Raw genomic sequence first — 16,501 nt, 5'->3', positions numbered from 1 at the left:
GCAAAACATCATGTTCGTGATAAATAATGATAAAGAGGATAAATAGGAAACTCTTCTCCTCTTTGCTTTCAGAAGCTCAGCCCACCCCTGAGGTTTACCAGGGAGAGGTCATGGATATGCTGAAGGAGTTCACAAAGAATCGCGACCAGGAACAGAGGTTAGACGCACCCAACTTGGAGTACCTGGACAAGGAAAGTCAATGAGGTCGATGGACCTCTGGACCTTCTCAGAGGCTCATTTTAGGTGGGACAATGTGTGAAATACAAGGGTCATAACCCTCCAGGAAAATCCTACATACGACATACTGTCTCCAAAACAGTCTCAGTCCAATGTTTAAGGGAGAAGAATCTGAGAAGCTAAGAGAAGACTGACCAACATTAATGCAACACAGTATGAAGCTGTTCTGAATATTTTGCCTTCATTGTATTGTAAATTTGTGATTAAAGAATGTATTTAACTGCTCAGTTTGTGAGGTGCAAACTGAACAAGCCAACTTTGAAAAACATACAAGCTAATTATCTGTGTGAATACCAAAAACTGTATCCACTCACTCCCACCCACTAAGCCAAGCTTGTTTAATATTCATGGTTTTCTTCTGTTCTATGATTTTACTGTGCCTATATTACATATTGGGTTATTTAATAAATCATGGTGTGCACTGTTATTTGCTGCTTGTGTCGAGTCTTTTATTACTACTTTCATATAATATGGGGTTAAATCACATATTGGAGGTGGCCATGATTGACACTGAGCATTTGTTACACAACAAAGCTGATTTGGCCTGCAGTACCTGTTAGTGGACACCAGGGGGAACCACATCACCTTAATCCAGTGACTGTCAAAATGAAACAACTGCTGTCCTGATCTGTGAAAAATTGCTCACCTGTAAACCATAGCACATATGTCACATACCTTATATATATCCTGCAGAGAGAAATGCTAAAACAACACTTCATAGCTCCAACGTCTATTTGAATGACTAAATCTTTAATCTTAAATTTACCAATGATAACAAAAACAAGGTGCAAACAATCTGAAAATACACCCTTATATTAAATCAAATTTATTTGAGATGGATGGGACCCTATTAACAGAATAGGCTGCATGTTTTTATTTCAAATAAAAAAGAATCAGGGAAACTTTCGTCTATGCCAGTTTTCTAATTTATCCACATATATTTCTGCTTTAAGACGTTACCTATAGACAAGGTCATTATTATTTCCCTCCTCCAGCTCTGGATCAATGTGTGTTGACCATGGGATAAATATCCTGCCTGGCTGTGTGTCATGTCGGTTCAGTGGAACCTTGTACTGAGAGCAGAAGGGAAATGCCCTCTGGCCAGGAGATGTGCTCAGAATCTCAAAGCAGATGACTGCCTCTGTACGCCCATGGAATAATAATGTACACATGATCCACTGGTGAGCTGTTACACAAATGAGACAATCCTGCAGAAATAACACCAATGTTGATGTTTGTTTTTCTTTGTTACTTTATGTCGAGTAAGAATCTCAGCCTTCCATTTTCATGTTCTCAGGGTGTCCCTCTGTGTGTTTTGCTCTTCTGCCATCTGTGTCACCTTATGTCCTAATCAATGCAGACAGGTAACAAAGAGCATTTATTAAAGAGCAGTATTTCAATTCATTTTGGGGAATTGTGGCAAATTGGCATTTTCTGCAACTTTCTATTTACAATCGGATACGTTTCAGTGCATTACCTATTTTGACAGTGCAAATGAAGGCTTTGGTTTTACACCAGCAATTATATGATTAACTTTCAAACATAATGTACTGTTCAAGAAAAAACACAGAGGACTAAACTAGGGATTCTCAACATTTCTCTCAAGACCTTTTGGAGTTATTAAGACCAAAGATTGAATCACCAATTGAATCTAGGAAAGGTTAGTAGTTTAATCTTACCTAACTGTATGTAAAGTTATTCAAACTAAATGACCATGCACTACAAACTTAAGTATATTTGAGATTCATTAAAAGTGATCCTCACTGGCTGTGATAATCTCCTGTCTTGACAAAAAAAAAAGATGCCACCTGTGGATCTAACAAGCAGGAGGAGCAGAATTCCCATCGTTCTTGCTCGGAGGCTTGTTTGGAGTGTGTATTCATCAGTTGCCCACGCACACCCACTGTGCCTATCTGTAGCCCTGTGCTTCTGTCATCCTCCACTGCTGCTTCCTGTGTCGTGACAGCTCTCTGTTTTATCCTCATTCTTGCCGTCACCCTCCGCTCCCCTGGAATTTCAATCTCATGTTCTCTCTTGTTTCTTCTCTCCTCCGCCACCAACACCATAAGCATCCCCAGCCTTCATGTCTTCACATGTCTCCTGGAGAGTCGTGAGCAGAGGGAAGCGGCTCTCTCTGCTGAGAGATTCTTCTGCCACGCTTAACTTTGAGTGTGTTAAATAAGTTGGTAAATTAGACAGCCTCTCTCAGCAGGACATATGAAACACAGTTTTTACTCAGATGTTATCTTGTGTCAAAGATGCAGTGAACACACTGTGGGAGGCAGAACAGGCAATTACCTTAATTCTAAGGAAGAGCACCAACTCTGAAGACCTGTGAAAATCACTCGTACAGTCGTCGACCTATTTCTGTCAAGCTGGAAGAGAAGGAATAATAAAGAGAGCACATGTATATAATCTCTGTATAACCAGATGTGTCTATTATATCAGTGGCTTTCTGAGTTTGTCTGTGTATTTGTAATGTATCTTCTACTAAATTAACTGATGGTATCAACACCCTCAATCTATCAAAGTGAGATTGAGACTGATTTTGCAATGACTGTCTTGGAAATATGTGATAGAGTCTACTGGTTTACACTTTGATCTCTAGCTTTCAGATTTGCTGAAGATTGAATGCTTTGAAGATGAGCTGCATCACTTTTAATACCTTTACTTTGTTGTTTCTTTACTTGAGTATTTCTAATTGAAGCCGTTGTAATACTCTCAACATTTCAGGGGAAAACATATATTTAAACTTCATCAGCTGTTACAATTTACATTTCAGATCAGTATTTAACATTTAAAAAAAAAACATGACTATAACATATACTTATTTATAATAAAAAATATATATAATTTCTTAATGATAATAGATTGACCTGAGAACCTTACTATAGGTTTCTTGTTTACCTCCAAATCCTTCGTTTTTTCAGAAAATCGTTCTTTAACGCAGAATGCTGAGACAAGGAAAAAAGACCCCTAAGATTTATTTGGTGACATTTAAGAGGGGGGTTTATTCCTCTTGGAATCTCTGGAATAACATACTCAACATCGCAGTTAAATATGAAGTTTTAAATGTAGTTTTAGAGCCTTTTTTGCCCGGAGAGATGACTTTCTAACTTTGATTCCTGAAGTACATGTTGCTGATAATGCTTGCCACTTTGTACTTTTACTGATTACTACTAAGGCAGGATTAGGACTTTAAATTATATATTTCTTTATTAATGTTTGATACCATTAGTTAAGTAAAGGATGTGAATACTTCCCTTAACACCTTTGTGTAAAAAAAATAAAAATACACAACTGTCTTGAAAAAATAGAAAAACAAGCTTAAAAAACAATCAAAACAATATCAGAGTTTTCTTTGTTTTATATACACATTTATGTTTTTATATACACTGTACAGGTTTAAAAAAAATAAATGGTTGATATTTGACATTGTGCACCCCACGGATGTGTAACTACAAAGAGAAGAGGGCGTGAGAGAGGGGCTGTGATACCGAAGACAGACAGATATCAACAACCCCAGAATATACTGATGATTTTTTTTCTCTTTTTTTTCCATACAGGACACTTCACATTCATTTGTACAGTATATCAGATATAATGTTGCTGGTAAACCTCTCTTGGTCTCAAGCTTTCCCCCACAAGAGAATGCCCTAAATCAGAAATGCGAGCGTGTCCAAGAATAAGTACCAGAATATGGCAATTGGCTAGTGAAGAGTGTAGACGGACAGATCTAGCTCGATTCCTTAAAAGCTAAAAGACACCAAACCCTGACTTTTTTTTAAAAAGAAAATGGTACCTGCATTGATTTAAGTGACTTTCACTAAGCCTTTGGAATGTAACGCCTTGTTTAACACACACAGGGCCATCAGGACAGACTGTGTTATTTTGGGATGCTCCAATGCTCTGACCTGAGATGTAGCTAACAGTGATGCAAAGAGGTGATGATTATCTCCTCTCTCACTTTTCTTTTTTCTCCTCCCCCCCTCCCTGACACTTGGAGGGAGGGATCACATATGGTGAAGAGCGAGGCGTGGCAGGGTACATAAGGCACACACAGAACACTTTGTGCCAGAAAGCATGTGTGCACAATGGGGGTGTTTCGGGGCAACGTCAGCAATGATTTCAAGGTGCCACCCTTCTTTTTATTTTGGTCTTGATGAATCATAACGGACCAGATTAGAAGGACAGAAAGGACAAAGTATGGTTATCTAATTCTGTTTGCAATAAAATCCATTTCTTAATAGTATAACAAAAGTTTTTTTTATTTAAATCTAGCATTGCTGTAAAGCTCATTTGTGTGGTTTTTATCTTTGTCCTTGGCTTTCAGCTCGTGTATAACCGATTTGCCTACCAGACCAAAAGTCCACTCATGAGGAAAATAACACGCTATTAAGAGAGGTTTGTTCCAGCTTCAGCTTCAACGAGTGCAGTGAATCTTAAAGAAGTGACGACTTTAAAAAAACAAAACATTTCTTTGTACATCTGGATTGTTTCATACAGAATAAAAATGGTAAACAATGCGGTTCTGTATTAAACTGGCAAAATAGAACTCAGTGCAGATATATATACACACACACACACACACACATAGAGACTCACAGAAAATACAATCACACAAACTAAACTTTCAATATTGACACTCACCCACAATGCAAACACACATACTAACAAATGCAAACACACATCCAGAAGACAAAAACAAACAGTGGAATGTAAAAAGACTTCCCCCCCCCAGATATTATTACTCTAATTTGTTTCCACTCATCTGGTCAGCACAGACCTATACAGGACTCAGGGGAGGTCACATTCAGGCAGCGAGGCAAACAACCGGAAGACTGACTTCTAACTTCAAAGACCTCACAACAACAACAACAAAAAACAGGTCCAATAATGATACTTGGACTCAGTGTTTGGTAAAAATGAAAAGGTAGGATGTAACAGCTAATCCAGCTGTACGGCTGACAGTTATGTTGTTACCTGGGTGACACTGATGGCGCATTTACATTGATCTCACCTCATCTGATTTCTCAACATACATCCGTCTGTAACCCTAACAGAGCCATTAACCGCCTGCATTCATAACATGTGAGTTTAGCCGAAGCAAGAAATATTGTTTGGATTTTCAGATCAATTCCATTTGACACCTGACAAAGAAATATCACTGGCAGTGCTGTTTTGTTTCATCATTTCTTATTAATCTTCTGCAGCCTAGGGCCTATTTTATTGCCCCATCACTGACGTTTACCACATAATGATATAACATTCAGCTGTGTAAACCATTTTTTCTGAGATTAAAAAAAAAAAAGCTAGTAAAGGGACCTTTAATGCAGCCTTTTTAACATGTCGTTAAAATAAAATGCCCCTGGCAGGATCATGAAATAGAAATCTGTTTTAGTTTCCGGTGTGCTACTTCAACCTGTCCAACCTCTTAATAGTGACAAAAGTACATTTAATAATGAAGCTTGAATAACTGTTGTTGCTGAGGCCAGATTTCGTTGTCGAATGTTTTTCTCCAGTCACAATGAAAACCCTTTCACCGAGGTGTTTTTCAATTAGCTGATTAACACCGATTTTTTTTTTCTGGAAAGACAAGCCACTGTTACATTTTTCACTAAAGCCATTTCAAACACTGTTAGCACCACAATGAAATCCTATTGATCTGCTTTGCATTTGAATATGGCAGCAGCAATTCAGGGGCAAAACCCCAGTTAAATACAACAAACGCTATCAGCCTGCCTTTATACCACCAACGGTCAATAGACAATACTGTGTGTGTGTGCGTCTTTCATCTGAGTGAACCGACCCTGAAACCTAATAGTGACCTCCCCAGGTCTTCAACTAACTGCAACACCACACATTTTAACAATACCTTCATGTTAAATGATCAAGGGAAATGCTGTTTTCTACAATATCTCAAATGTATCTGTTCAAGTCCACAACACTGCCTCATTCACACAAACACATTCAAAATCCCACACCGCCACACTTCTAGAAGCTGGCTTTTTGCTTATTTTATGTGCCTGGAAGAACAGGGTGATTCTCTATTTTCTTTTGGAAAGAAAAAATCAATACAAAAAACAAAAACAAAAACATTAATTGTATTATTTTTTTCCCCCTGTCGACTGGGATTTCTTTTTTCCAAATAATAGGAAGGTTTTTTTTCACACGTGACCTGTGGAACCAGCTTTAAATGTTCATGTTCATATCTTATTTTCTTTTTTTTTTTTTAACTTCATTTTGGGTTACGGCACATCACCCACAGCACGCACAGACAACAAAGGGTTCCAGCCGGGGGAGAATTATTACAGTGGTGCCAAAGTGAGAGTAAGGAGTGGAAGTGGAGGCCAATTCCAGTCCAATTACATTTTACATACAGCATATTTCTCTTCCTAAGCTTGTGTTGAATTTCCTGATTTTTTCAGGGTGTAGAAGAATAATGACAGTAACGTAAGAAGAGTTGAAGACAGTGGTAAGAAGCAGAGGGGGAAATTCCTCACCAACACCAGATGAAAATGGTTGCACAGGCTTGAACACAGCCCATCTTGCTGCCCCAGAGGATCACTGGAATATCAGCTTGATCCATTTTTGGTTGATAGTTTGTATTTATGGGTGGCAAGATGTGCTGGTCATGTTAAATACCAGGCATGTCTGACAAGGTGGAGGGCAGGGTATCTTTAAAAAGAAAAAAAAAGGAAAAGAGCATACGGAGGAAATGAGTGATGACATCAAAGACATTTAAGGAATGAAAGGGGGGGGTCAGGTGGGAATCAGAGCCTGACAAGAGTGAAACGTAAGGATGGTGTCACAAGGACTGAGGGCAGAGGATATCAAAGAGGCCTGAGAACAAAGAGATGACAGACATTATCTCCAGCCAAAGACTGCAGTTAGGGAGAAGAAGGGGTATGTGCTGAGGGCAGAGTGACGCTGGATTCTGGGGAGGGAAAGCCTGTAGGCAGGAAGGTTGCTTGGTCCCTCAGGCCTTCAGAGCGTGCCACTGGGCCACGGCATTACGAGGGCGACCCATCATGTCTTTCCAGTGTTTTACCTCTGCAGGGCCACTCTTCCAGGAAAGATAAATCTGCAAGAAATAAAAGTATGAGTGTATCTCTTGTAATGTCCCACAGAGGTTGATTTTATTTGTGGAGAGCTTTTCCCCCCCAAAAAGCTGTGGGGTTTTAAGAAAGGAAAAAAAACCCTCACTGTGAGTGTTAAGTCTAGCCCTGCTTTCGGCACTAAGCCTGCCACTCTAATAGGAATTTAACTCAAATCCAGGGCAGAAAAAAAGCCTTAAGAGGAAGAGATTTCACTTGCTGAATTACTGTGAGAAGGCTAATGCTGACACTAATGAAGATCAGACACTAAGTAGAAAGGAAATCAAGATCTGTACACGTCACAGAAAACACTGCTCAAGTTTTCCATTGTCCTCCAATCAAACACAAGCTATTCAGATTGTGATATTATAGGCTGCATGTTCCAACTGTTGAGTGTAGGCAGATCATTTATACGGTTAGACAGGTAAGTATAAAACCTGCAATTACTGTAGTAGTGTATGAATGACAGAGAACACAATAGCTCATGGAGATTACTCTTACAGTGTCTAAAGGACCAAGGATTTGATTTCAGCTTTGGGGTCTTTAGGCATTTCATAATATATCTTCTTATCTTATCTCGGAGCTCTGTACTCCATTAAAGTACATATCTGTACTTACAGAGAAGGTGGGTTTGGTTTAAATAAATAAGTCAGTCAGTATTCACAAGGACTATGATCTACTATGGTTGAGAAAAATACTCAAATTGAATTTAGCAATGGGGAAAATGGGGGAAAGAAATGGAATAATGCAACAGCAGAAACTCATTTTGGAGTTTAAATTCTTGATTTTTTTCCTAGGATGTTTCCTGAGAAGAATTCTTTAATTTGACTACTGTTTTTGTTTTTCAGAATCAGAATCATCTTTATGTGCCAGGTATGCTCACGCAAACAAGGAATTTGACTTTGATAGACAGTGCTGTATGCACGAAGGCAAAGTCCTATTTCTGCAATGTTCAGCTGTCTCAAATACTGTGTGAACAGTGCAGACTCGGCCAGTTCAACTACTTATTTGAAACCATCAAGTGTATCACTAAAAACTATCTTTGATTCAGCTTCTATCAATGCACACTGCCTTGATGTGAGTACTTCACTGTAAAAACCATCTACCTCATGTAAATGAACCCATCTGTTACATTATTACATAATGTATCATTTTTATATATCACTATTGTTTGCACTACTCACCACTGCACTATTGTCTTGTTTATTATGTTACATTATTGTTGAATATTCAATGGTGTACATTTGTACATAGAGAGCTGATCAATGTGTGAGATTAAGAATCCAGTCGCATTTTATAAAGAATGAACGATGATTTGTTTCGAGGTTTAAAGAGAGCAGCTCTTTTAAAGAATATCAGAGAAAGAAAGTGACCTACTTTACCACTAACTGATCTCTTGAGCTTAACTGTTCCTAACAATTATCAAGCATGAGGAAATAATCAATCTGTAGGAAATAACAGATCCTAAAACTAAATAACCAACAACCTCACACATGTAGGCTAATGGTAACCCTACAACTTAAAAACTTAACTTGCAAACTTTGCAGATGGTAGCTTTGAATTGTGTTTAAGATCTTTGAGTAATTTGGAAGAGCCAATCTTCCCTTTTTGGGCATAAAATGTATTTATCTTCTAAAGAAGAGAATTAAGGTGGAGGCTAGTTGTGTATGTACCTGCTCTGGCCTACATGGCATGCATATTGGTCACTGTTATACATCTAAATGAAAGCAGCGAGTTCATGGTAAAAAAAAAAGTGTTTTTTAATTTACACATGTTTAACATTTATTCATCTATAATAAGGAAGAGTGGTCTGCATGTTCCAGCAGGGGTCAGTAGAGACTGACTCAGTGTTTGGCTGCTGGCTGTCCGTCTGAGTCAGTACAACACAGAGGAAGAGAAGAAGAAGAAGAAGAAGAAGAAGAAGACAGGAGGAAGGAAGGAAGAAGCGAAGAAGAGGGACGGTGATACCTTTCCAATGACATCATTGCGACTGAGCCTGTCCTTGTCCATGACGGTGATAATTATGGTGGTCTCCCTCAGCACGTGGGCAGGCACGTCAAAGGGGAAGGACTCGTTGAAGACAGGGTTGAGACAGCGCTTCATTACCACCGTCTTCTTCTTCTCCACACGCTTGTCCTTGTGCATCAACCACACTTTTACATAGGGATCTAATGAGAGTGAAATATGTCAATTTACGACATCCTTTTCAACTTGAATGCGGGTGTGCAATGCAATGGTGTGCTTTTGTGGATTTAAAAACATTTTCTAGTGAACAAAACCATCATGGTCTTGTCTTATTTTTGATTCAGCGCTGATGTAGAAGGCAAAAATATAAGGACATGCAAGATGAAGGGGCATTTATTATACCAGAAGTGCCTCCGATGTCCATGGCTTTGAGGTTGCGGGCTTTGATGATGCTCACAGTGATGGTGTTGGCTGTTGGATTGTAGCACAGAGACACCAGCAGATCCCCTCGACTCCCCTGCAGAAATTATACATAACAACGGAGGCTTGTTTACTTTTTTATTGCCTTTTCACATTGTTCTACCCTCTGTTGCCTTCTGTGTGTTTCTGTTTTTTTTCCCTTCTGGCTGTCTGTGTTTTCATCGTCTACCTGTCAGCCTCTCCATATTCCCCTCTATCTCTTCTCCCACCAGCACGCTGCCACAGCTCCCTCGGGAGCATCACGCCAGCCAGGAATGACATCACCCGTTACATTCTGTCCCGTCTTTGCTTTCCCCTCCTCCCCTCTTCTCTCCTCCACCTCTTTCCCTCCCTCCCCTTTTTCCATTTTACTCACGCTGCCATCGCTACATGGTTTCAGCTCCTTCCAGAAAGTCTGCATGTTGGCCAGGTCCAGTTTGTTGAGGGGGATGGAGACCTCTCCTATGGGGTCGTTCCTGCTGAAGCGGTCATAGTCAAGGACCTGCAGGTATAAAGTCCTCTGCACCACCTTCTCATAGGGGAACCCTTGGGAAAAATTGAAACAAACAAGTCCCAATGTGTCACACTGATGGACAAAGAGAACATGGATGTGAATATTGTAACGTTTACATTGAAGGCATTAGAAAACCTTCAAACAGGAAGGTCTCGTTCCAGTGAGGGTTCAGGTTCTTCCTCTTGACTTTGGTCTCCAGTTTGTGCTTCTTGTCTGGCAGTAGGTAGAGTTTGACAAACGGATCAGAGGTGCCAGAAAAGTCCTTAGCAGGCAAATCCTGGCCCTTGAGGATTTTGACGGTGAGGGTGGAGTCCTGAAAACTGTATCCAACGCTGAACTGAATACGACCCAACTTCTCACACACCGGACCCTCGTGATCGTCTTCCTCTGAACCTGGAGACATCTGAGAGAAACGGGAGGAGTAGACAACTTTATTTAATTACCTTAATTTAAGTTTAGAAGCATCAAGCATCATATATAATTTAGCAACATTGTATTGGAGGCAGACTATATTGGTTTCTTTCTAAAAATGTAGCACTGTTTTTAAATGTTTGGACCAATCCTGAGTAAAGATTGTCTTACAACGAACACCTCTCATAGATACATTATAAGACCCAATCACATTTCTTTATGATACGTTTGTTCTTTAAGTGACTAATAACATTTCCATCATGAAGTAGACTGGGAGAAAAACACACAGTTACCAGATGTTTTGATTGCTGGTGCTTGTGTTGCTGTTGAATTATATTGCACTATTATACAAAAGGTGTGTCTTAAATTTAGTCACCCTTATTTTATACAGTTAAATTAGGTGGAAACAATGTCATTACATTATACACAAAAAAATCTGCAGCATCACACGTCTTAATATGACCATGAAGTTGTTGATGGAACAAACTTGAGTCGAGATGTACTTACTCACTTGTTCAGGAGCTTTTAACATCACCACAAAGTCCTCATCTGCAGACTGTGTTAGCTCTCTATATAATAAACTACTGAGTGTCTGTTATGTAACTGAATGAGCAAATGAAAACAACTGTCATCTTTTGAAATTGCAAATTGTTCTGACAATGTTAGTCCAGCAATGTGTTGTTTAAGAGTACACACAATGTTGCACCATGAGAATTACACCACTTTTTATCAGACCACTCGTTCAACACACAGCAATATTAACAGCCTGTTCACACACAGATTAAACACATACAAAAGAGCGTGGTAAAACATTAATTGTAGACTTCGATTCAATTGAGGGACTCATTCTAAACTCCAGCGTTAAAAACAAAGCCTCAAACAAACAAACTAGCTTCATGCTATGCGATAAAGGCATTTGTGTCCATGGCTGTGTGGAGATGAGAGGCAGATTATCTGATGGTTGACATACCCTCTGACTGATGGTGGCATGGCCTTGAGGGAGGTAGAGAAAGCCAGTTTAAAAAAAGTGTTATCTGATTGGGGAAGAGCTGGAGGCATTACTCAAGGAGCAGTTCCAGGAATTTAATATCCAATTCAGTGTTCTTCCACATATTTCTGATGGTGCTGCTCAGTCTCATTCTCCATGCTGAATATGATCACTTTTCATTATGCACTCCTCCACCCAACAGCTGGCCTAAATTGCTTTTCCCCATTTTGTGCATTGGGCGCCCTTCTCTTTTTCCCAGAGTCCTCCGCTCTGATTCAGTTTTTAAACTTTCCTCTGTAATTTCTTTTTCTGATACCAAAACAACCCATGTGCTGGAGATGCCAATTCTCTTGTGGCACAAGTTGTTGCCAGGTTTGCACAGCACTAATAGAAACAACACCTAGTGATATCCGTTTACTTTAATTGATAACAAAACAATGGGAAAACGCAAATCCAACAATGAATGGTTCTACAGAGACAAATATGATCTATTTAAATAAAGCTGGTTTATTCCTCAGACCTGACCTCGGCTGTTATCTAAACACTATTAAAACTCATAATTGAGCTATATGTTGCACTGGCTGACATGTTTCCTCATTAGAATTTAAATTGGCATTATACTTCATTTTTAGTTGTTTCTACATACACCCTCCAGCTGCTGTAAACACCAACACAACTTATTAATCTACTGTTGAATTTAGTCCCCAACAAGTATACCATTTACTCTTATCTGTTATGTATTCCAAAAGCTATGTTGCGCCAATGTTTGAGTAATCATTATTTAGCCCTTTTTAAAAAAAATGAAGGATACACACCGTTTTTGTTTTTTTAATGATATTTCCTGTATGAATGGGTTACCTTTTTGGGTGTGAGTACAACAGGTTATGTGAATACAGACTGGAACAGATGGATTCGTGATTTTTATTTTTAATTTTTAATTTTTTATGATTTCATTGTAGAAACAGGACAGTGGATAAAACCAGAAACCAGGGACAGAGAGAGAGGGGAACGTCAGCAGGAAAGAAGCCACAGACAGGACCTGAAGCCGGGCCGCCTGCCTGGAGGACTACAGCCTCCTCCTCAGCACATGGGGCTCACACTAGCAACTAGGCTACAGACGCCCATTGGTGAAAATATTGACAATAAAACAAGTTACATCCTCTGCCTTATCTTTTAACAGAAATATAGCAAAGAACATCACAATTGTGTAAATGTGTGGTGACACATATGCATAACCTTTTACTGCTATATGTTGATCTATAAGCGTCACAAAAATGAAAGCAGTGTCAGAGTACATCCTGATAAAAGCCATGTGATGCTAACACGACTCCAACACATCCTACTCCAACGCCTATCACCTGAGCCACTAGAAGAGGTTGGATGTATATGTACTTTGACATTCAGAGCCATTACATAGCATCCCTTTTTTTGTCAGCCATTGCTTTTTCTACAGAAGCACAAGTGGCTCAAAAGTGCTGTATGGGTATTTTCAGCATGAAAGGAGGGCTGTGTAATTTATAGAAGCCTTTGGCAAAACTGCCTGGAATGAGTATTATCATTAGCACCCACCACCAGTATGAGTCCCTTAGACACACCATGTGAGCCACATAATTACACACTGCTCATACCCATGTCTGCCATATTCTCTCTGCACCCACAGCACAGCGGGTTCTTACTAATTATGAACGTCGCTGAATAAAGCACATGTCCCCACCATCTCACCTCAGGGTGATGATTACTGTATATGTTCCAGTATGCAGATCCATACTGTACAGTTATAACTAACTGTGATGATCAACAGGTGTACGAGCTGACTGGGGTGAAGACTACTTTCTGAGTGATGAAAGACTTGTGAGGAAGAAAACTTTTTGCATAACTTTTCATTGGACTATGGTCAAATAATGAAGTGTGTAGGCTTTCTTTTCTCACAATCTCCTCCAGAAACAACAGAGTATTATTGACAGTGGGCGGCATACAAATACATGAAAGCACCTCAAGCAAAATGACTGCGATTGTTAAGTCTGGTTTATAACAACTTTTGTCAGAAACTTTAAAAACATCTTGTAAACTTGATGGCCACAGCTACAATAAAGACCAATCTGAACATTTTTCTCCTACACAAAATGTTGGCTTTAACACCAACATGATTGTCTGAAGTTGCAAAATTGTTCTCACATATCAGCCATTACTCTAACAAAATGGCATGGCTAAAAATAAAAGGCCAAGGCTACAAAGGAGTTGTAAGAGAATAAAACACTTCACACTTAACTCTCACTAAAGCACAATAACAAAAGTTACTGTTAAGCATATTACTGAATTTAAGTGCAAAGCCATGTTAAATAGCCCACCCAGTGACATCATTATTAGAGCATGCGTGCACCATTAAGAGGTAATGTGAGCATGCGCAGAATAAACGGTCAGAGGGAGTTCCCAGACCAAAAGAGATGATAGCGGACGTGTTTTTCTTCTGTTGATATTAGCCACTAGATGGTATTAGCTAACCACTTTGGATGACTGTAAGGACGCGATAGACTGCTGCAGAAATGTCTAACGTAACAGTTACAATATAGGTGAGTTGTTTTAGCTACAGTCAACACTTGTCACTTGCTACTATCGCCAATAAAACACATCAGAAGAGCTTTTGGTGGAGGAGAGAGCATTAGCGAGTTAGCAAAGTAGTCATAGCAGTCATGTAACAGTTGCCAGCCAGTACATCTTCATCACGTTGACTCGTTGTTCCGTGACATGTTGCTGTGAATTTAACTATTTTTTGAATCAATAGGAAGCATGAATGGTATTGCTCGTTTGGTTCAAGGTCTGCATGTTACTTTTTTTTTCTATTAAGAAAGCTGATCTGGAACGCCGTTCAAGTCTCTCAGACATCTCATTAATTATGATTTAAAAGTCTTTCCTGACAGCAGTCCACCTCTAAATATAGATGAGTTGAGCAAAGTGGAAAACAAATGGACTAAGGACGAGTTTCTGGTGTCTCATTATTAAAATGTGTTTTTGCTGCTACAGATAAAATGTGATAATATTGTGTGTTACCATGAGCATGTCGCTGGTGACCGAGTTGGCCAAGTCAACAGAGGAGTGTCCGTTGTGGCGACGTCCGGTCTCGTCTGGGGTCTGACCTCTGGGGCTGCTGCCTGGTTTGTTACCTGGAGTCCTGTTGGAACCAAACACACACATACTCACATGAACATAACCAGCTACATGCTTTATGTACTATAGGTGTTGGGCTGTTTTTCACATTAGGGCTCCGGTCCTTCAATTCATCCAAATTATACAATGGTCCAACCCTTTTTTTTAAAACTACATTTCCCTAATGAACAATGAGCGGTATTAGAGAAATACTTTTCCAAAGTTTGGTTTCGAAGAACTCAAGTCCTTTTAATACTTCATGAATAAGCTGGGAAACCAATTTTGAGCAAGGACTTGAGATCCAAAATTAATAGCGAACCACTCCACTATTCTTGTTGCTATATGGGAGCAACCAAGTTCAAAAATGTTCCATTCAGGCACCACATAAGTCTGCAAGGCAATGTTTACCTAACAGAGGAGGCAGTCAGAAGCACCAAGGCTAATATTCTACAAAAAATGTAGCCTTTCTTTCTTGGTCATTGTTTCTTGCTCCTTCTTTCTTTCTCTCTTCAAAGAAAACAATTTCTTTTTTCTTGTCTTGGAAGAAGAATAGGAATAAGAAATTGTATACACCTGTATGCTGTCTATGAAGCTATTGCCAGTAGCGAGTTAGCTTAACTTAGCATGACAACTCAGAAAAGGGTTAAGTGCTAGAGTAGCTCTGTCTAAAGGTAACAGAGCTAAACTGACAACTTGTATTTAAATTAGGCATACTTTATGCTCTTGTGTTTGTTTGTAACCTGCTGTTTCCGCACTGATTCCAGTCTTTATACTGACGGGAGCTTTATATTTACTCTACAAACATCAGAGAGGTAGCAATCCTCTCATCTGATTCATGGAAGGAAAGTGAGCAAATAATCACTTAAATGCTTTTAGATGTTAAAGCGTCCGTTTACTTCTGGCCATGAAATGTTTGTCTCATTAGAAACAGGGCTTGTTAAAGCCTCACTGCTGTGGACAGAGCAATGTAGGGTTCTTGGTATATTTCTGAGCATAATTATAGCAAATAAGCCCCCAGGATAAACATGCACCTGTTGGTGAATCTTTTTTCATCAGCACTTGTCACTTTACACACTCTGTGTCACATTATATATTAATAATATACTTAGAAAAAACCAAAGTAACTGAAACAATCATTGAAAACAAGTTGTTAAAAAGGGAAAATATAACAAACAGATACCAGACCAATCAGACTTATGAGCACTTATTGTTGTGATAAAGATGAGTCAGAGAGACAGAAATGTCAGGTGAGCTGTAAAACAGAAAGGTAAGAGCAGATGTAAGTTTAGATGAAGGTATTAAGGGAAAGACAATCCGAGACGGAAAGATAAATTTGACTTCTCTGTGCTCAAAGGTTGAGAAAAGGTTGAGTGGAGGATTTGTCTTTGTTAAGACTCTGAGGATTAGAAAAATGAACAAAGTGAGGTTACTGACTCAAATTCATGTCAGACTGAGACAAATAAAACGGAGCTGAAAGAGAGATGGAGGAGAAGAGGGCGATAAAATCCTGGAAGAAAAACAAAGCAGATTGGGTTTGGGGAAAAAAAAAACAGTCAGATGCTCTAAAGCAGAGAGAGAGGACGCAAACTGACATGTCACATGAGCAAGCAAAATAGAAGGAAGCCGGAGAAGCAGAGGGGTGAGAGATAGACGGGGTTTGTACAGCAAAGAGACAAGCACGAGTGA

The 16,501-nt window shown here is 39.3% G+C and overlaps 2 protein-coding genes across 3 annotated transcripts in view; one reads left to right on the top strand and one right to left on the bottom strand.

Annotated features, from left to right (window-relative positions):
* Positions 1–664, top strand: part of sdhaf2 (succinate dehydrogenase complex assembly factor 2) — a 2,937-nt gene extending 2,273 nt beyond the window's left edge. The window contains exon 4 of the mRNA XM_061037175.1: positions 73–664. Within this exon, the coding sequence (XP_060893158.1) occupies positions 73–203 (131 nt within the window). The 3' untranslated portion in view covers positions 204–664. The remainder of the gene's footprint in view (positions 1–72) is intronic.
* Positions 665–3,586: 2,922 nt separating this feature from the next.
* Positions 3,587–16,501, bottom strand: part of syt7b (synaptotagmin VIIb) — a 104,999-nt gene continuing 92,084 nt past the window's right edge. For both annotated transcript variants that reach the window (XM_061037165.1, XM_061037164.1), the window contains exons 9-14: positions 14,720–14,840; positions 10,408–10,675; positions 10,135–10,304; positions 9,702–9,816; positions 9,303–9,502; positions 3,587–7,321 (exon numbers count right to left, since the gene is read on the bottom strand). In XM_061037165.1, the coding sequence (XP_060893148.1) occupies positions 7,217–7,321; positions 9,303–9,502; positions 9,702–9,816; positions 10,135–10,304; positions 10,408–10,675; positions 14,720–14,840 (979 nt within the window). In that variant the 3' untranslated portion in view covers positions 3,587–7,216. The remainder of the gene's footprint in view (positions 7,322–9,302; positions 9,503–9,701; positions 9,817–10,134; positions 10,305–10,407; positions 10,676–14,719; positions 14,841–16,501) is intronic.

Source organism: Labrus mixtus, chromosome 1, assembly GCF_963584025.1.
Source record: "Labrus mixtus chromosome 1, fLabMix1.1, whole genome shotgun sequence".
NCBI lineage: Eukaryota > Metazoa > Chordata > Actinopteri > Labriformes > Labridae > Labrus > Labrus mixtus.
This window is presented reverse-complemented; position numbering and strand designations above follow the sequence as displayed.